Below are 21906 nucleotides of genomic sequence, written 5' to 3'. Positions count from 1 at the left end.
AGTTACAGGTTTTACTGAATAAATTTTAAATTTGAATTTAAATTTAAATTTGTAGTCAAACCCACATCATTACGAGCCAAAAAAGTGACGCATTTTTATTTTTGTTTGTGCTGTCATTAACTGTTCTACTGTATTCAATGACCTCAAATCGTTGACTAAATGATGCATTTTTAAACTTACATACTTTTGCCGGTGTCGCCGACTGAACGTCGCCCCCACCCCAAAAATCTGTCCGCCCTGCCTTCACTGCACATGCATCATCAGCCACGGTTCACGGATTATAACCTCGTTTCTGCTTAAAAGTGCACTCCAGTTGTCATCTATCTTGACAACAGATATCTGAAGCTTTTCTACAACAATCATTTCCGCATAAATTCAGCATTATTTCATCATAAGAGATGGAGGACGCAATCAGAGCGCCGCAGCTACACAAGCTGTTAACTGATGCGTTCACTGCGCATCAGCCATTTCAAAATGTCACCAAGTATCGCCTTGTTTCTCCTTAAAATGGCCTCGTTTCTGCTTAAAATTGACTTTACAATGATTTAAGAGGTTTTTACCTTGTCATCTGATGGTTAATAATCACATCTGATCACTTTGGGTGAAGAGACTCTGTGTCTCAGACGAGCTGCTGAGCTCCAAAATGAAGCATGCACAGTGGAGGCAGGGCGGACCAATTTTTAGGGGGGGGACCATTCGGTGTGCGAAACTGGGTACCGTCGTTTTCTGTTTATCAGGAAAATATAAAACAAAATTTCCGATTCTTGTTTCAGATCCTCTGAAGGATTTGTGTGGAAATGCGTGAGACAGAGAATGACATGTACACCATGTTCTTTTTCTTGTTCAATGATAGTCAACAAACATCCTGTCAAAATAAAAGCCCCTCTTGTTCCACTGATGTATTTGTTTACATCAAAGCCACTGAAGCGCCTCAGAAAATCCGGTTTCTTTTGTCATAATTTAGACGCTTCTGAAAATGTTCTGACGGGAGTCTGGGGAACCTTATTATTAATATTTTTTTGCTAACTTCGTCCGACTCCTCGGCATCCACAGAGTGATCAGGCTTCGTCCACAGGATGGCACTAGCCTGCCGTTCAGTCAAAGATGGTACTGACGCCCCATAAATATGCATAAAGAAAAATCTCTAAAACATTTTGTGATATGTGTTGATTGTTGTGAAAAACGTCCCTAATCCCGCCACACTATTCACCTCCAAACAGATTTTTTTAAACAAGTTCTTCTCTTTTTTCCTCATTTTCTCACATATATATTTATTTATATATAATGAATTCTTTTTGTTCTTTCAAATGGGGAATGCTGATAAATCCAGTCGTAATAGAGGAATTTATTAGACTGATTCCAAAGCTGTTTGCTAGTCCACTGTTGTCCATAAACTGATGGTTCTTCCACGCTGTGGGTCCGTTTTATCATCTCCGTGAAGCAGCATCGAGTCCAGCTGGAGACGCGACAAGATGGCGAGACTGCTGAAGGAGATTTTGCAATTTGTTCTCGACAGAAGAACGAGCCGAAGGTGAAGAGGAGGGTCGGAGACAGACGAGAGGACTGAAAGAGGCTGATTGGTCCGCTGGAGTGTCCGCATCACTTTGATCAGCTGCTGGGTTGTCATGGAAACGCCATCAGAGGAAGTGGTCACTCATCATCTTGATGAATTCTGGCAAGTTGGACCTGGAAAAAGGAAGATCATTTTACTGAGGTTGTGCATCAACATTCGGTAATGTAGGAAACATGCGTTTTACACGAACACAGCGCTTCAAAACACATTTTATAAAAACAACAGATAGGTTTACGTACAGCTTGGTTTAAAATGTTCAAACTCAGTTTTCATCAATGTCACAGATTTCACAGTTAATCTTTTATACCCCAGTCACAACAGAGGCGGAATGCCATTGGGATGAATATTCACCGTATATTCCGGAACAGTGGAATAGCATTCTAAAACCTCTGACTGCATTCTGAGTGCATTCCAAACACTCGGACCCATTCCTGGCTGAATGTTCTGCTCATGCTCAAAACATTCGAGGTGCAGTTGAAGTGGAGACATATCGAACGGCATTCAAAATGTATTCTGACTGCATACTCTGTTCGGGTTGAAAATCGAAATGGTCAGCCACTTCTAATCCTGCCAGAATATGCCGAATGTGCCACGGATGAACCGGAATGCACCTCGAGTGCAGCTCGACTGCCATCCAACCAGACTACGGATGGCAAATGAACTGCACTCGTACGGCATTCAAGGTGCATTCTTATTATTCTTACAGCATTCTAACAGCATTCCAGGTATTCCTACTGTGGTCCAAATACATTTAAACTGCATTTGAAAGCATAGTAAGAATGTGCAGGATCCAGTCTGACATGGCAAAAATGGGCATAATCCGGACACAGTCGGGAGGGAAAGAGGGCTGTGGGCGGATCCTGTCCAGACTGCCTCATCCAAACCTGCACGATTGCATCCAAAGTGTATTTAGACAACAGATAGATGACACAGACGTCTGTCAGACGGCCATAAAAAGCGCTGAAGACTGCCCGATGTCCAAACGTCTGGATGGGAAACATGGGACTGGAGTGGGAGGCAGCGCCGTGTCCTCCCTTTACACAGTCCCTGCCGGCCCAAGCCTGCGCTGCTGTCAGCCACTGGACACCTTTTGCTGCTAAACATTGCTGTGTGCTAAACTTTGCTGTGTGTGCCACTGTCAGCCACTGGATACCTTTTGCTGCTAAACTGTGCTGGCAGTGGGCCAAGCTTTCCCATGCGCACATCATTCATCAGATGCAGCCTTTCCGGTGAAGTTTAATTTCTTTTTTGTTTGGCTCACTTCAGCATAGGCAGCACAACGCAACTCTGCACACCGCGATGTCTGTTTGGCATGTCACAAGGGATTCATTTATGCCGTGGTTGTTTCCAGCACACAGCAGCCGGGTGAGAGTGTTTTCACCACAGGCAGTGGTCCCTGGCTCCTGTCCGCCCTACGCTGTGAAACACTGCTGGAGCCGTGCCGGACATGATATTCATGTTTAATAATGTTGTCATGGGCTGGCAAAACAGTTCCAAGTCATACCTCATACAGAGTTAGATGGCGATCAAGTAATAATATGTATATTACAGTAGTGAGACCTGTTCAGCTCTGAGCCCCTGACGTGCCCAATGATGCATTAATGTGCATGAGACAGCGTTGGTGTGCATCTGCCCGTGTCATCATCATTATGTTGCCCATGGAGAAGAATTGAATGTATCTGTACTGTAAGGTCTATTATAGGTAAAACAGCCTGCTCAGATCTGTGGTGCTGTGTGACGCACTGACCTGTAGTGGCGCACGGTGCTTTCGGTTTGATTTCATGCTGTTCACATCGACTGCACATGACGAATGGGTGCCATATACATGTTATTACATATCAGCCACACCTTTGGGGAGGTGATGGGGGGAGGTAATGGACTAGTGGTTAAAACGTTGGACTTGAGACCAGAGGATCCTCGGTTCACATCCCAGCCTGACCGGAAAATCACTAAGGGCCCTTGGGCAAGGTCCTTAATCCCCAAGTTGCTCCCGGTGTGTAGTGGGCGCCTTGCATGGCAGCAGCCTAACATCTTGGTGAATGTGAGGCATTGATGTGTAAAGCGTTTTGAGCATCTGATGCAGATGGAAAAGTGCTATATAAAGGCAGTGCATTTACGAGGTCTATTAGAAAAGAAACTGACAGTTTTATTTTTTTTAAAAACTATATGGATTTGAATCACGTGTGATTACATCAGTCAAGCTTGAACCCTCGTGCGCATGCGTGAGTTTTTTCACGCCTGTTGGTGATGTCATTCGCCTGTGAGCACGCCTTGTGGAAGGAGTGGTCCAGCTCCCTCGTCGGATTTTCATTGTCTGAGAAGTTGCTGAGAGACTGGCGCTGTGCTTGATCAAACGTTTTTCAATAACTGTGAGGCACATCCGAGTGGACACCATTTGAGAAATTCAGTTGGTTTTCTGTGAAAATTTTAACGGCTGATGAGAGATTTTGGATTGTTTCTATCGCTGTAAGGACTTCCCACAGAGCGGGACGTCGCGCAGCGCTCAGAGGCGACATCATCATCCTGTTTCAAGCTGAAAACCTCCAAATTTAAGCCTCTGTTGACCCAGGACGTCGTGAGAGAACAGAGAACTTTCAGAAGAGGTCGGAATCAGCAGTTTATCCGGACATTCCACTGTTAAAGGAGTTTTTTTTTAATGAAAGACATGCGGACGGATTGGTGCGTCGGCTCGCAGCCAGCGCGGCGCGCCCGCCACAGGAAAAACACCTCCGTGTTGATAACCATTTGTAAAATCCAGGCGGCTTTTGGTGGCTTTCAGTTGAGTGAGTATCTGAGAAATTGTTTAACAGCAGGGCATGTTCCAACTTGTCCTTAAGGCTTCCAACGGAGGTGTTTTTCCTGTGGTGGGCGCGCCGCGCCGCCAATCCATCCGCACGTCTTTCATTAAAAAAATCTCCTTTAACAGTGGAATGTCCGGATAAACTGCTGATTCCGACCTCTTCTGAAAGTTCTCTGTTCTCTCACGACGTCCTGGATCAACAGAGGCTTAAATTTGGAGGTTTTCAGCTTGAAACAGGATGACGACGTTGCCTCGGAGCACTGTGCGACGTCCCGCTCCGTGGGAAGTCCTTACAGCGATAGAAACAATCCAAAATCTCTCATCAGCCATTACAATTTTCACAGAAAACCAGCTGAATTTCTCGAATGGTGTCCACTCGGATGTGCCTCACAGTTTTTGAAAAAATTTTGATCAAGCACAGCGTCAGTCTCTCAGCAACTTCTCAGGCAAAGGAATTCAGAGGAGGGGGCTGGACCACTCCTTCCACAAGGCATGCTCACAGGACAATGACGTCACCGACAGGCGTGAAAAAACTCTCGCATGCCCACGAGGGTTCAAGCTTGGCTGATGTAATCACACGTGATTCAAATCCATATGGTTTTTTAAAAAAATAATAAGGTCGGATACTTTTCTAACAGACCTGGTAGTCCATTTATCAACAGTCCAGTGGAGGTGGACATACGTGGCACAAGCAGGACATGCTGGCAGGCTTTGCTGTGACCGATCCATCTCAGAGTTCAATCAACCACAATCAGATCATTTCAAATGCTGTTATATCGCTGTCAGAATATGTAGACTGCAATCAGATGGTGCACAAACTGCACATAGACCACCGTCAAATGTGCGTCCCATCTCGACAGTGCAACGAGTGTTTTGAACAGTGCAACACTCGGGACCAACTATCTAGACTGCTCTGAGACACCTCAACACTTCCCAACAGTGGCTAGATATGTCATTCTGACACTATTTGGCCTCAATTGGCCTATGTGTGATGGGGTCTAATACACACAGAATGTGCAAGAATCATTGGGGGGGGCTTTGAAGCACAGTCTCAGTATCTGAAGAGTTCCTGTCTATATGACAGTCCCCCCTGAATGTAGCACGAATTCTGATCTTTTTTCATTCCGGCTGATTCTGCTTGATTCCTGCTAATATGGAGACTGTTTAGCGTCACATATTTTTTCAGATGGGGATTGTGCATTAATAAACATCAGCAGTATCAATAACTGATACATGACGGAGAGTCGTGGTATTGATTGAGCTGATGAATTAAGAAGGGTGTGCAGGACGGAGGCATCTATAAGTGAAATCTGACCATTCACAGGGAGGAGGCGTTGCCGAGTTTTACATTTGTCCCATGGGGTTGGAGCCGTCAGCCATGGTGGCAGCGTGGTGGGCAGCAGCTAATGAGAGAGGAGTGCCGTCCGACGTCACAGTGACCTTCTCCTCCTCACGGCGCTTCAGGCAGGCCGCCTTGGGGTTCAGGTTTCGTTCTGGACAGGAAGAGAAACACATCAACAGGTCAGGGAAGCAGAATCTACATAAATCCACAGGCGGTGCTGCCCCCAACTGGAGCACCTGCAATGGTGCACGTACAGCAATGTGACGCTAACATGATGTAATTTTTAACAGGACTGAGGAATCTAATTCACTACTAAAAAATAATAAATAAAACAATTGTTTGTTCAACTAACAAGGATGAACGTTGTACAATTCTACACATATTTGTGTTAATAAATTCATATACTCTTCTAAACAGCGTGAAGAATTTATCCTGAATCTTTCTTATAAACTGGGACTCAATTTACCCTTTTTTTTTTAAGAACCTCCAGTATTTCTGTAAAAATAACTTTGTTCTTGGAGTTGAAACATGTTGTCATATTAAACACAAAATACTAAAGTTGTATTAACTGACCGCAAGGTTTTTATGAGGAAATATCAGACCGACGTGTTGTCAGTACGTCGAAACATGGAGGTCTGATATTCCTGTACAGACAGAGGAAGACAGGTTAATAATTTGTTTAGTATATGGCAATTTTATATATATATATATATATATATATATATATATATATATATATATATATATATATATATATATATGAACACAAACTTACAGTATCGCCTGAATATGAAAGCTGCTAACGGCTCATAGTCAGACCTGTTTGCTTCACCTCCATGAAGAACTTGCTTAACAGATGGTCAGGTTAGTTGGTAAGTTTTCCATCTGTGTGTTTTTTCAGATGATATTTAGATATTTATGGAGTGTGTTTATGTCCGACTTGGTTTTTTTAAATTGTGTTTTTTGCTTCCTGGTTTGTAACAAAAATACGTGTTGTGGACAGACTGTCATGGTATCTGGTCCAGATATTTTCCCATATCCGGAACAGTTACCATGACAATCGATCACTTCCCCTTTGTCAAAATGCATAGAACAACAATGCCATCTACTGGATGGGAGTGTGAATACCGACCTACGTTTGTGAACCTCTGAGCACTTTTGTGCTCAGAATGTCTCAATATTGCGTAACTGAGCAAAGCAATGAATGTGTGTGATCGGTGATCCACAAATGCTGAATCACACTTCACAAACAGAATTTTCAGTTTTGCAAATGCCTTTTTTGAACAAATGAAAAAATTATATATTTACAAATACGCATTTATTTATAAAAACCAACACACAAGTTACAAATCAGAAATTTGTGTTTGTGGATCGCAAAACACGTGTGCAAATCAAGGACTACTTGTAGCTCACCCTATGTGCATTTGCAGATATTAATGAGACAAATTTAACTCAATAGAAAAAAGGCTATACAGATGATAAGAATTCTGCAGCATCACTCAACAAACTACTAATTAGTGGAGCAGTTTGAGACTAGAGCTCTGACAGTTTCTTTGTTAATTTTGCTGTAATCCGGTGTTAATTAAGCATCTTATGTTAGTTAAACAGCATGATGATAAACCTATTCAGGTGGCTGCTGTTAACCGTTGCAGTGGAACTAACCTCGGACTTGCTGCTCCAGACTCAGGATGACAGCCACGGCCTGGTGCAGGATCAGTAACTTGGTCTGAGGTTTGTCGCTCTTCAGGTGGAGTTGAACCATCCTGCCCAGTTCCTTAAATGCCTCGTTGATGTCACGGACGCGCAGGCGCTCCCGCGCATTGTTGGCCATCCTCCGTTCCCGCTCTCGCTCCATCTTCTGCTCTGGAGACAGGTCCTCGTCATCGTTGTTGCTATAGCAACAAATGAAGATGTGGAAATCGGAGGTTTTGAATATGACATTCTTCTATTTTGTTACAACCGTGACATACAGTACTGACTGTATGAAGTCAATGATGAGCTTTACAACACAAACAGGGTTTGGGAATCAACATGTTGTGAAATTTAATTTGTTATGCAGCTCTGCCCACTTTACTACTTCCATGTAGACATGAGACTTCTGTGACCCAAACCCAGAATAGTCCAAGACTACAAAAAAAAATGTGAACATGTAAATATAAAAGTTTCTGACAAAAAAAAAAAGAAGCAAAAAAGAAAAAAAAATAATTAAAGCTGAACTCTTCTATCTATGAAGTGTCAGAAACTGAAAAACTCACTGTTATCCAAGATCATATTCCATATGTTTTTGGTTTTTTTGGTCAGTTTAATGTTACCAAATAAAAATTCTTCATAACTCCAAAACTCTTTAAAATTTTGAAACTGGAACCAGAAAAGTTATTTGTTTCCACATCAGATAAAACACCAAAATAACAAATGATTCTTCCACTCACAACTAATAATTGTTGTTAATTGACTCTTTTCCATGAAACTGATTAAAGACAACAGGACTGAAGCTGACCTCACGTCTCAGTGTAATTCAACAATGTCACAGTGTGTTCTTGTTTTGGCCATTCGTGCTTGGACAAACTATGTGAAACATTCCCAAACCCTGCAGCATCACAACCAGTAACACCATCAGCATCAACATTTGTCAAATCTCTGGGTCGGGGATCCAAATGGTTCTGATTTCAGTGATCCTCCAGGTGAAAAATAAACAGGATGCTTTTTCCTGGGAGGAGTGAAGGCCACACAGCTGCATTCAGGACAGGAAATAAACACCACCACCAAAAGAGTGGGTTTCAAAATAAAAGTGTCCACACAGTTTTGGGCTTTGATAGTTTGTGGACAAAGTAAAAACTGATGCCTTTAAAAACAAGCTTCTTTTTGCCGACTTGTGTTTATTTTCTGATCCAGAATGCAAGGTGGCACTTCTTTGGGAATATTGAGTGTGGACTCTACTCTCTTGTGTGAGAAACAGTTAAATCCAGGCTCAAGACCATGGAGACATGAACCGGATCAAGCAGCACATCCACCACAAACCTCTTTATTATGGCCTCACGTGTCACAAAAATGTCAAAACACAGCAGCTGCCATATTAACGTGAGGAAAAATCAAAACAAAAACCAAAAACAAAGAGGTGTCTGGGAAGTTTAATTTAACGAAATGTCTCGGCTTTTTAACCGATTTATTTAACTGCTTCTCATCACAATTGGTCACTTCATCAAAGTCCAGAGGCTGGGATCCCAAAACGCTCGCACTCCGTACTTCTAGTCAAACAAATATAACAACACAATGTACTGTTTTTTTATTTTTATTTGAATGCAGCAGTCTTACTTTATTGTACTACTACTACTACTAATAATAATAATAATAATAATAATAATAGGCTTTGAGAGGCCCGAGATTAATAAACTGGTTTTGTAGATCTAGACATTTAGGATTTTTCTCTCTAAATACAGACCACTAAGAACAGCTTCAGGCAAATTTGAGACATTTATCACTCACCACCAGAAGTTTAAAAATAATTATAGGTATTACTGTAAGATTGTCACATAGATAAAACGAAAGAATAACAATAATGATACTAGTACAAGTAGTAATAGCCAAAACAAGAACAACAACAATAATTTTATTCATTAATAATAATAATGATTAGGTCTGGGTTACATAATTAGAAAAATATTTATATTTTGGGATTTTTCCATTTTATAATAATTCATTGGAAAAAATATTTATTTCTATATTTACGCATGTATTTTTCTTTTCAACTGGAGGAAGACATTTTGGTTAAACATTTAACTTGTTATTACTGTTCATTATTACTGTCTGCTTCTTCTCTTGGCTGCTTCCATTAGGGGGCGCCACAACCGATCTATTGTTTCCATCTCATCCTGTCCTCTGTATCTTCCTCTGTCCTGTATGTCCTCCCTCACCACATCCATAAACCTCCTCTTTGGCCTCCCTCTTCTCCTCCTGCCTGGTGGCTCCATCCTCAGCATCCTTCTCCCTATATACCGTGAGTGTTGTGTGGGCCGCCAGAAGAGGAGGTACTGCTGGCCCACCACCAGAGGGCGCCCTGCCTGAAGTGCGGGCTTCAGGCACGAGAGGGCGCTGCCGCCACGGACACAGCCGGGAGTGACAGCTGTCACTCATTATTTCCTGACAGCTGTCACTCATTCTTCATCATCTCACTCCATAAAACCCAGACGTCATCTCCACCTCATCGCCGAGATATCGTACTTCTATGGAGGTAACTTTCTCTGCCAGCATTAAGTAATTCCAAGAGCTATTGTGTTGCAGCTGTCAACCAGAGGACCGGCGTGGGTAGCGACTGTTTCGTCCTACGCCCCGTCAGATAAGTGGTTAAACAGACGCTGCACGAGTGTGTGTTAGAGGTGGAGGTGGAATTCCCACCGTTGTTGTTACGGGGTGTACACACACCCACACTTGACTGTCTTTGCTCTTCGCCAGCAGTACCAGATCCGACAGTCGGGGACGGTGATCACCTGGGAATTCGGGACTTGGCGGCTCCAGTATTCACCAGGTTCGGTGGCGGCGGAAATTGTGTGGTTCCGGCTCTTCTCAGGACAGACGTCTTCTATCCTCGAGCCTGCCCACACGTCACCTTTGTGGATTGACTGTTATCAAATTCTGAGATTGTCTGTATATTCGTTGTGCACCTTCACAACATTAAATTGTTACTTTTTTGGCTCATCTATTGATCGTTCATTTGCGCCCCCTGTTGTGGGTCCGTGTCACTACACTTTCACAACAGTGAGTCCCTCCTCTGCACATGTCCAAACCATCGCAATCTCGCCTCTCTGACTTTGTCTCCAAAACAGCCCACCTGAGCTGTCCCTCTGATATGTTCATTCCTAATCCTGTCCATTCTTGTCACTCCCAAAGAGAATCGCAACATCTTCAGCTCTGCCACCTCCAGCTCTATCTCCTGTCTTTTTGTTAGTGCCGCCACCTCTAAGCTGTACAACATAGCTGGTCATACTACTGTCTTGTAAACTTTGCCCTTCACTCTTGCAGATATTCGTCGGTCACAAGTCACTTCTGTCACCTTTCTTCACCCACTCCACCCTGCCTGCCCTCTCTTCTTCACCTCTCTACCACACTCTCCATTACTTTGGACAGTTGACACCAAGTATATAAACTCCTCTACTTTCACCACTTCTACGCCTTGTAACTGCACTATTCCACCGGGCTCCCTCTCATTCACACACATGTACTCAGCCTTGCTCCTACTGACTTTCATTCCCCTGCTCTCCACAGCATATCTCCACCTTTCCAGGCTAGACTCAACCTGACTTCTACTCTCACTACAGATCACAATGTCATCTGAATGAATGAATTTATCTGCAAACATCATAGTCCATGGAGACTCCTGTCTGAACTCATCCATCAACATGTCCATCACCATTACAAACAAGAAAGGACTTAGAGCTGATCCTTGATGTAATCCCACCTATAATAATCACATTAATCTATTTGATTGCTTTGGGTGAAGAGACTCTGTCTCAGACGAGCTGCTGAGCTCCGAAATGACGCATGCACAGTGGAGGCAGGGCGGACCAATTTTTAGGGGTAGACCGGTCAGTCTGCGACACCGGGTCTCGATCGACCCGGTATGGAAATTCGATTTGTACTCTGTATCTTTGTTTTTGGCTTGTTTTACGCTGAATGCCCTTACTCACACAGCCCTCCTCATTTATCCAGGCTTGGGACTGGCACTCAGAGTGTACTGTCTGCACACTCCATGTGGCCACTACTACTACTACTGCTATTACTACTACTAATAATAATACTAATAACAGTTTAAGTTATTTAAAACAACACCAATAATAAAAGAACCCTAAATTTTCGGTAAGCACGTTTTTCTCGCTTTTGTTCTTGTGGAACCAAGAATGTGGGAGCGTTTTGGGAAAACCTGCGGCCCAGCCCAGCTGAGGGTTTTGATGGAAGCGAGCGTCTGTGCAGTGGGCGGGGTTACCTAGATCTTGACCTCTCAATAGCTTTGAGCTCCTTGGAGTCTGGATCCTCCTTTTTGGGTTCCAGGACTTTTGAATCCTGCAGGAGGTTCTCATCTCCCTCATCCTCTGACTTGATCTCCGAGCTGACTGAAGAGGTGCTTTGACCCTGAAGGCCACCGGAGAGAGCTGCGGGACAGAGAGGCATCATCAAAAACAAACAAACATGACACCATATCCAAAGGATAAACCTCAGCATCACTGTGTTTTTATAAGTTACATAATTATTATGTCACTCTGTGACGTGAGCATAGAGCTACAGGAGGAGCAGCTTTAACTGAAACAACGCCGTCACAGACTCCACAATCACCAAAATAATAAGAGGTGAAAACTGCTGGCATTCTATAAAAAACACCAGTAACGGCACCTCAGCAGACTTTTGACAGAGAAACAAGCGTAGTTCCAGAACTCAGCCTTTGACATCTGTGTGGATCATCAGCAGGAGACAAGCAATCTTCAATTAACACAAAAAACACACATGCAAGCATCCACACACACACCTATTCTGGCTGTAGGTTTGTTGTTTGCAATTTTGAGTGACAGCCTGTTCACAGAACCCCCCCAGACACAACTACTCCTGCTCATTTTGTCATTTAACAGAGATAAAACCACGAAAAATCTTTGTGCTTCTGCAAAAGGAAAACTAAACATAAAACAAGAACACAATTCACAAAAAGAATTCAAATTTTACAATAAAAATAAAATGTATTTGTGCAAAAAGTGTAAAGTCCAATGTAATATATAATTACATTTTATTTCAACCTGTTTGTGTTTATAAATTACTGATTAAAATCAGACAGACATAAAAACCCTGGAGGGCAAGAAATTTAAATTTTAAATTAGCAAACAAAGAAAAAGAAACAAAGTGTTTGTGGTTTTTCATGAGTGAATGAAAACAAACAAAACTACCCCGAAGAGAAAAGGACATTTCAAATCAATCAATCAACAAAAATAAAATAAGATTTAAGACTGAAACAACATAAAATAAGAAGTGTTATTGCTTGTGAACATCTGTATTTTTCCTGGAGTGAAAAAAAATGTAATTTTTAATCATAAAAAAACCCATAAGAAAAATAAAGTTTAAAGACAGGAAGCGTTAGCACCAGTGAACAGCTGCTTTAATCACAGACACCAACGAAATAAAATAACAGTGTTTCTGCGCCTGGTAATTGCTGATTGAAATCAGACACAAATAACTATTTGCTAAAGGGTTAGCGAGCGTGCTATGTCCACAATGACCCCAAACTGGGGATCGTAGCTCTTTTACAGCTTCCCACGTTAGCTGGGCCGGTTAGTGTATAGCTGGGGTGAAAACGAACAAATAATGAATTTCATTAACATATATTCACCAAGCTTCAGTGATTTCACGCAGTAATTTGTTATACATTTATATATAATGATTAGCTACTAAGTCAGTAGCTAATCATTATATGAACATTAACATTAAATGAGCTAATCATAGCAGAAACAAAACAATAGCCGTGACAGGAAGAAGCCGCTATGCTAGCAACCCAATAGCCCTGCCCACGTCACTGCACCACATGGATCAAATCTACTTCAGCAAACAAAAATTATTAACAAACAAACAAAAATTAAATCATTTAAGGATTTCTGGTCTGTTCAAACGCAAAAATGCAGAAACAGGATTTAACACGACTGTTAGCAGCTGGAGACCAAAAACAAATAATGTGAAATTTATTTATTTTTTAGTTTTCAGCACTTTTCTCTCTCCCTCCTTTTCTCTCTCTGGCTCTCATTCCGCCTCTCTCTTGTCACCTCATTACCCTCTTGGCATCTGTGGGCGTCGGCTTAACTCCAGTAGACTCATTTTCAGGCCTTTAAAAACGACTTTAGGACTAATTTGTTTCACAGCGCGCTCACATTCACTCTTCCTCTCTGCTTCTTTCCAAAATATAAATTCATTCATCCTCCTTGTTAAATCCTTCCCGCCCGGGCGCACTCCTAGGCGCTCGCCAGCTCAGATTTAACATCACGAATGCAGCTGCTCAAAAAGTCGCCTTTCAACAGAAACGTCTGGCCGCGTTCACACTGTGGTGCCATCACGCCAAATCTGATTTGCTCTACTATTAGACTTCACCATGGGCAGGTCATGTGACTGCTGTGAGAATGCAGAAACCTGGTCAATACAGTCAGGACTTCACGGCGAGGTTCTACGTCTTACCGCAGTACGGATCAGACTGGCTCAGGTCCGGCGAAGTGGCCGACTGAACAGGCAGCTGAGGCACCGACACCTGACCCGCCATTGAGTGTCCGCCACGCAGACTGCCCACGCCGCCACCATCTTCTCTGTGTGAGCCGACCTGGAAAACACAGCAAGCCAAAAACGCTTCATAGTTACTATTTATTTAAAAACTATATGATCAATAAACTAATTTTTAAAAAAGTTATTTGAACTATTATTCTTTTTTATTTACACAATCTCCATTTTTTGCTGATTTCTATATTTTAATTTAAAAATTATTAAATTAATATTATTAATATTTTTGTCTTGTTGCTGCATTTTTATTCTTTATTACTTTTTTCCTCCTGTCAGTTTTATGATACAAAGATTAATGCTGATAAAGGATGGAAAATTATTCTCAATATTTGCCCCAAAAGAGAAAATTTTTGTTTCTCCTTTTATTTTGTCTGTTCTTTCTGTAGCCCTTTGTTACTTTCCTTTTTTCCACCTTTCCTATTTTGTTCCTTCTGTATTAACTTTCCTTTTTTCATTTTTCCTGCATTTTTGTCTTTTACTTGCTTGTTTTGTTTTTTACTTGCTTTGCTTTTTTAAATTACATTCTATTCTTTTCTATTTCTTTCCTTTCTCATGTTCTTTACTCTGATCCTTCTTTAATTCTTTCTTTTTTCCTCTTTATCCGTTAGTCCTATTTTAGGTTACATCCCCCTTCTTTCTTTCCTTCCTTCCTGTTTCTTTCCTTTGTGTTTTCTTCCATCCTTCCTTCCAGATTTTCTTACATTTTCCAATTAAATCTTTTTCTTCAATTATAACATCTCTTTGCTTCAATGCTTTTGTCATTTTCTTATTTTCTACTTTTTGCTGTTTTCGTTCTTTGATTTTCTACTGCAGTTCTGTCTTTAGCCTGATGAGGGCAGCCTCTGCCCTTATGACAAACATTTCCGTTCTCTCACTTTTACTCTACTATTTTATCCACAGTATGTGTGTGTGTGTGTGTGTGTGTGTGTGTGTGTGTGTGTGTGTGTGTGTGTGTGTGTGTGTGTGTGTGTGTGTGTGTGTGTGTGTGTGTGTGTGTTTTCATGTTCTCACATGCAAGTCTGACACAGATATTTTCTAGGGTTTTTTTTTTTTTTTTAAGGACAATGTTTTGGTTTACATGCAGGTTTTCAGAGAAACGGGTGTCCTGCACAGATGGACACACACACACACACACACACACACAATTATCTTAATGTCCGTATGTTTAATTGTGGGGTTTTAATTCCCAGAGCAGTGAGCGGCTTCCAGCAGCGATTCGCTGTTTTGGCACGAGTCGGTTTTTCTTCATGTGTGCTTGTGTGTGTATAATTGTATTCATTGCATTGTGGGGACTTGCGTCCCATCTGGGGATATAAACTTGGTCCCCAAAAGGTTACTCATTAATTAAGTGTCAGTTTTCAGTGACCACCGGGGTTAGTCTCAGGTTCGACCACAATATTTTGGGCCAAATTTCAATAGAATTGCCCATAATATATTTGTACATATTCCATACTTCCAACAGGAGGTGATATAGTATGTAAGGAATCTGTGCAGGTAGCTGTACCATATGTGTACAGAAAGGTTTACATACACCTTATTGAAAAACATTCAAACTTAGTTTTCTCTGATGGCACACGTTACATTTTTTTCAAAGTACTGTATATGTGGGGGAATTAAAAAATTCAACCAAGTAAAATTTTAAATCTCCACAAATCCAGTCTGCTGCTACAAACCATCTAAAAATGTTCATGGTACCATGAGCAGCTGTACAATCTACTATAGAAAAATCTAAAAAGCTCAGGACCAAATAGACTTTAGATCTGAGGAAAGAGATCCAAATTAACAAATAGAACTTTTATTCTAATGCAGAACATCAGGATCACAGCCAAGGAACTGATGAAGGAGTCTGAGGCATCAGATAGAAATGTGACATGATCCACAATGAAGACAGCGCTCCAAAACCATGGCTTAATAAATAAATAAATACTGTCTACCAATGGAATCCATTCGTACATCACAATAAGATGCATCAGACTGTCAAACAGCCTAGCTTAGCCTCACAATAACTTAAGCGTATTCATCAGATAGTGTTAAGCTGCTCATGAATGACATCATGTTACAGTTGTGACATCTCTCGCTCTTTGTTTCAATGTCACTCACCCCGTGTTCTATCCACCTGCTTTAGTGCAAGGCCGTGCCCACCACACCCTAAACTCCTCTCTCCATCAATACCGAGATCACAAAAACGTCCACCAGCTCCTCAGTGTGCAAGCTTCAAACTGAGTGTCATCCAGTCGCCGCATTTCCTCTGTGCGCTCAACCTTTCATCAGCGCTCAGATTCCCAGACGTGAAACGGCAGCGACAGCAAGGCCCGTGTACATTTTTAATGAACGCTTTTATATTTTAACAAACCTTCTTTCTCTCCTCCTTAATTTAGTTCAATGACAAGAAGAAAGAGACAGAAACGACACGACAAAGTGATGTGCCGCCAAGCTGGTCTACAAATGGCATCATCTCTGTGGTTTCCGTGGTTACAAACAACAGACGCCACCTTGACAGAAACTAGAGCAGCACTCTGCAGGGTTGTTTTTACTTCACAGAGAGTTGGGTGTGTTAAGATCGCAGAGCAGTGTTGCCACAGTTACTTTGAAAAAGTAATCCAATTACTGATTACTGATTACTCCTTGAAAAAGTAACTTAGTTACTTTACTGATTACTCAATTGTAAAAGTAACTAAGTTAGATTACTAGTTACTTTTTTAGTTACTTTTCCCAGCTGCCGACAACAACCCTCTGCCACCTCAACATGACAATGATACCTGTTTTGCCAAAACTTACTTTATAGTCACCCTTTCTTGACTTCAATGAAAATAAATACTTGTTTTATAAAAAGTAAAATAAAGACCTCTTTCTTGACCTCATATTTAACTGTTGACCTCACTGTAACAGTAAAACTTGCAATTTCGAACCTACATTGTTTATAATTCTAGCATTTTTCTAACATTTAAATTCTCTCTAAATATTTTACTTGTCGAAATTAATATTATTTTAAGTAGTATTAGTAGTTGTAGTAAAAAAAGGCTTCAAAACTGGACCTTTAATCCAGGGGTGTTGTGAGGGGGGCACATCCCTCCCCCACGCCCCCATTCCATCTGGATTCGCCCCTACTTTGGCGTTTGAGCACAAAGAATGGATAACATTTATTTATGCAGAAAACGTGACCAGATTTACAGGTAAGAAAGTTTTATTGTGTTTTCACATCATGTGGTCCTCAGAAAGAGAGTTTAGGTGCATTTGAGTGGAAAATAGTGTTAGTTGTTGACGCGTCGCGGAGGATCAGCTGTTTTAACGTGCAGATACGGAGCGGCTCAGCTCAGCTCTAAATAAAGGAGGAAAAAAAATATAAAAATGTCTTTGTAAAGCTCAGTGCAGGTGTGCTCATCACCGCGCTTTAAGAGGAGACGACGAGTCGAGCAGCTGCAAAAAACCGCGGATGAAAAGCTCACAGCTCACTTAAAGTGGGCAGTTCAGTCGAACCCCGACCTCCTGCCCACGGACCAAGTTTAATGCTGCTATCGACCCACAATGAAAAATAATAGTAACGCACAGTGACATGGAGAAGTAACTTTAATCTGATTACTGATTTGGAAAGATTAACGCGTTAGATTACTCGTTACTAAAAAAAGTGGTCAGATTAGAGTAACGCGTTACCGGCATCAGTGTCGCAGAGATATCTGCAACCAACAACAATGGATGAGACCTCCTTGCTCTGAGGTCATCTGCTTGGACATGTATCAGACTATTCAGAAACCAACGGCTGCTGGAGTGAAGAGGCAATCAATAATCAGGAAACTGAAGAAGACAAAGTGTGTTGGAATGCATGTCTTGTTTTTATACTCCTGTTGCTGACGGTTTCAATGTGAGAGAAATGAGATAAAGAGAACTGAATAATACTGGGACAGTAACACAAACTGTCCCTGGACTTCCAAGCAGGAATCATAAACAAACAGAATGGAAAAAAAAAAGTGGCTGGCAGGTTGCCTTTGATTTGTGGACGTCAAAGTTGAATCTGCCTTTCTGTCAGCTGGAGGAAACAATGGTTAATTTGTCTGTGTTCTGTTCTAATTTAGTTTCTCCTTCTTCTGTCCCGTATTCCTTTGGGGTTGCACTCAACGTACCGATTCTTGCTCAGGGACACTTCAGTGTTCAGCCACGATCAGGAATTGAACCTTCACGCTGTCTGACGTCTGTCTTTTTGTTTATTTACATCAGGAGCTGAGGTGTTGTTATCTGTGATGATGTCGATCAGTGGGAAGCGCACGTTAGCGTGTGTCTGCACTGATTAGATGTGAAGAAGAAGAAAACGTGCGTGAACAGATGAGACGCCACAGCAGTAAACAGTAACACCTTTGAGAAAAGGAAAAATAAACTCTGTACGCTGTAATATTTCACACCACATTAGCCGCACTGCTGCTATTTCCGCGTGCCGCTTTCCATTATTGTCGCCATCGGAGGGAAAATGAATTTGTTTCCGAGCAGAAGAAGTAAGGAGATGAAAAATAAACCATAGTTCAGTTTGATGTCTTATCGGAAAAACAAAGACAAAAACAGCTGTTTATTCTCATTTTAACACACCGCCGCACGCTGAAAGGCTACTGAACGAAATGCAGACTGAAGCACCGCGCTACTGGATGACATCACAGTGTAAAAGTTAATACTTTTTAATGTTGAGAGATTCATTTTTTTTATGACATTCTAAAATAACAAATACAGAAAACAGAAAATAAAGTGTTGGACACGCTCATGTTACTATGTCAACTAAATCAGCACTTTTACAGCCACTAGTCTTTGCACAAACCAAAAAAAAGTTTCCAAAAAAGTTTCCAAAAAAATAACTAGACATGAAATGTGAAACGATAATTGTGTGTCACAATCCACATCCATACTTTCGCATGGTAGCTTAAAATCACCCATTTCAGTGGCGGCAGTGGTATGCGACTTTCTCTCGCTCTCAGCTAACCGCGCCATTATGACATCTGCACAGCAGCGCGCACAGCCGGTGTTCTGTCGAATTGTGTTTCGTCGCATAAATCGTCAGTTATAAGTCCCGACAGTATTGCGCGAGTGTGCGCTTGCACAGTTGCACGGAGGGCTGGTTTGTCGACTGGAATGACATCTCGTTAGAACACCAGTCAGGGCATGGACTAATACATCCATATGTGAAAGGGTTGAATATTTTGCCACCGTTACCCCAATATTATACGGTCTGAAATCTCACTCGATTAACCAATCAGATTTGTGGAAAAAAAGTAATTTGATTAGAATTTTCAACAGTGAAATGAAAATACGCTTCATGGAAACAAGGAAAAAAAAATTACGCTCACAGCTTCAGTTTCAGCTTGGGACTCCGACGAGGGCAGTCGCATCTCCTCCACTCTCCCTTATCTCTGCTGTCTGCTTTAACCTTCAAGTCCCTACTTCACCAGACTCTGAATTCCTCAAATTATATTGGATACTGGTACTATTGGATTTACCATGGAATTGATCAGCTGGTCTCTGAACACTACTGACACCATCTTTTCTACAAGAAGGTCAGGACCAGGGGATCCTACCTGCCCAGATGGAACGCATCCTGCGGGCTATGTTCTTGACTCCTTGAGGTCTTGGTGTATTACATGCTTGGCCCCTTTCTCTGTTGAGGACGTCAAGGATTTATTCATATTTGGTCTTATGGTAACAGGGTTGGTACTTTCTGGCTTATGTGCTGCCCTGATCTATCGGAAAATTGGCAAACAGCGACATCAAGAACCACGGCCCCTTGCTTGTCCGTCATGATTAACGACGTGGGCAAGGCATTGCATTCTCAGACTGCAATGGCTCTTGAATTCAGGCGCAAATTGGATGACATCTTGGAGCAGATGCGTGCCTTGCAGATGAAGTTGAAGATTTTGGAAGCCGGGGAATATTCTTAATTCATAATTGGGAATATCCTTAATTCCTAATTGGGATTTGGTTGTTCAAGTGGAACTGTTAAAAGTGTTTTTCACTGCTCAAACCACAACACGGCAGGCTTATCAGCCTGAAGGACAAATTGCCTGACTGTTTTCCTCCAGAGGAATGTCTTCGGGCCTTGGTGATTATTTGACTCCTTTCTTATCTCAACCCACAAAGACAATAAACTGTTTTTCATAGGACTGACGCATGCTCCACTCCCTCTCCCCACCCCCCCTCCTACCCCCCATCACACACACCCCCACTCCGGCTTCTACTCACATCACCCCCCCTTCCCTTCTGCGGGGGCTGCGCGATTTTAGCCGCTGCTGGTCCCCGTTCCTCCCCAAGTTGACAGTGGTGCAACTTAGGGTTGCTGTGCGACCTTCACCCACTTGCCTCAATTCGGATAACGGACTTCTTCAAATTTAGTGCACATAAACAATGTCAAATGTATATGTGCTGTCCTTAATTCTCATGTGTGCCAATATTACGGTAAACAAGTAATAATTGTGGAATAATTGCTATCTGAGGTAACTGGAGTGTAAACATAATTTCTCCACTGTGAGATCAATAAAGTATATCTCATCTCATCTCATCAGGCAGTTTTTCAGGCTATTTGAAAACTGTTATTTTGAAAAACTGCAATGGAAACACTTTTTTTCCAGTGTTACAGGTCACGTGACGTACAGAAAGAGTCACGTCATGCTAAAATAGATGGCGTGGTACGTGGGTACAGAGGAAGAGGTGGAGAGCAGATAACGTTACAGCAATACTGATTCTGAAAAAACAAGGAAATGCCAATATTAGCCAGGACTAACCCATCTGTCGCCATGACAACTGGAACAACACTTATCACGAGAGGACAAATTCCAGCAGTCACATAACAACACTACCATTTTTTTCTTTTCGACAGTCTGAAAATATCGCTTAACTTTTGCACAGATCTGTAATGGAAACCCCAAACAGAAATGCAAAAACAAACAATCAAAAACCAAGCAGAGACCAAACAAAAACAAAAAGAGTGACAGACAGATCAAAAAGAGACATACAAAAATACAAAATACAGATAAAGAAATCAAACAAAAACCCAAAACAAAAAGAAAAAAAAAACAGACAGGGACACACAAAAAAAAGTCAGACAAAGAGAGAAACAAAATAAAAAATATTAAGAACTCTCTATCGCCTCCAACGGGAGAGTGCACTGTGGCAGCTCAGACTCCTTTGTGTGATGTCATCATGAACGCTGGCTTTTTTTCCCCTCTCTGAATTTATTCCTTTTTAATTTTTTTAAGGAGGAGAACAGATTTTTCTTTCATCTTCTCAGATTCTGAAATATGACTTCAGACACGTTTGCTGTGGACTGTTTTTTTTTTTTTTGCGGTACAGACGCTCCTCTGTGAGAAGCCGACACTTGACAGAAATCACCTGCCAAGAGAACGTCACGCAGCTCGCTGTTGAACTTGGACCTTCATGGCGGGGAAAGTTCAGCAACATTTTCCAGTGGCGCGATGTGAATGTAGTTTTTAATTTTCTGTGTAATTGTCAGAGCGAAAGCAGACGGGCTGCAGCGGCGGCTCAGAGAAAAAAGGGAAAATTCAAGGAGGAGGTGCCGCAAAGATGTCATACGGAAAATATGTTGTTATGAAGAGGTTTTTTTTTTTTTTTTTTGGTGATCAAAAGCCATCTGTACGGCCCGTTATAACTGTAACTACAGAAACAAAATGAATACAGTACAGAAGTGGCTTTTTGTAAGCTAAAATGTAATACAAAATATAGATCAAAAGAGATTTTCAATGTTAAAATCAAATGTCCGCTATCTGCAATACGGATCAGATGCTGATCAAAGTCTATTCATTGAGCGTGCACCTCACTGCCACAAATGAGAGTGACTGAAGCACTTTCAATTGAGATATAATGCAAAATGTACACCAAATGGGTTTTTCAATATTAAATTCAAATGTCTAC

The 21906-nt window shown here is 41.6% G+C and overlaps 1 protein-coding gene across 6 annotated transcripts in view; it reads right to left on the bottom strand.

Annotated features, from left to right (window-relative positions):
* Nucleotides 1-955: 955 nt before the first annotated feature.
* LOC117529754 (transcription factor 4-like) overlaps nucleotides 956-21906 on the bottom strand; it is a 236245-nt gene continuing 215294 nt past the window's right edge. For 5 of the 6 annotated variants that reach the window (XM_034192604.1, XM_034192605.1, XM_034192607.1 and 2 more), the window contains 5 exons: nucleotides 13912-14050; nucleotides 11705-11858; nucleotides 7378-7607; nucleotides 5722-5866; nucleotides 956-1686 (listed from right to left, as the gene is read on the bottom strand). In XM_034192604.1, the coding sequence (XP_034048495.1) occupies nucleotides 1638-1686; nucleotides 5722-5866; nucleotides 7378-7607; nucleotides 11705-11858; nucleotides 13912-14050 (717 nt within the window). In that variant the 3' untranslated portion in view covers nucleotides 956-1637. Of the gene's footprint in view, nucleotides 1687-5688; nucleotides 5867-7377; nucleotides 7608-11704; nucleotides 11859-13911; nucleotides 14051-21906 lie in introns of all 6 variants that reach the window. The other variant, XM_034192606.1, reaches the window with a different exon arrangement.

This window comes from Thalassophryne amazonica, chromosome 17, assembly GCF_902500255.1.
Source record: "Thalassophryne amazonica chromosome 17, fThaAma1.1, whole genome shotgun sequence".
NCBI lineage: Eukaryota > Metazoa > Chordata > Actinopteri > Batrachoidiformes > Batrachoididae > Thalassophryne > Thalassophryne amazonica.
This window is presented reverse-complemented; position numbering and strand designations above follow the sequence as displayed.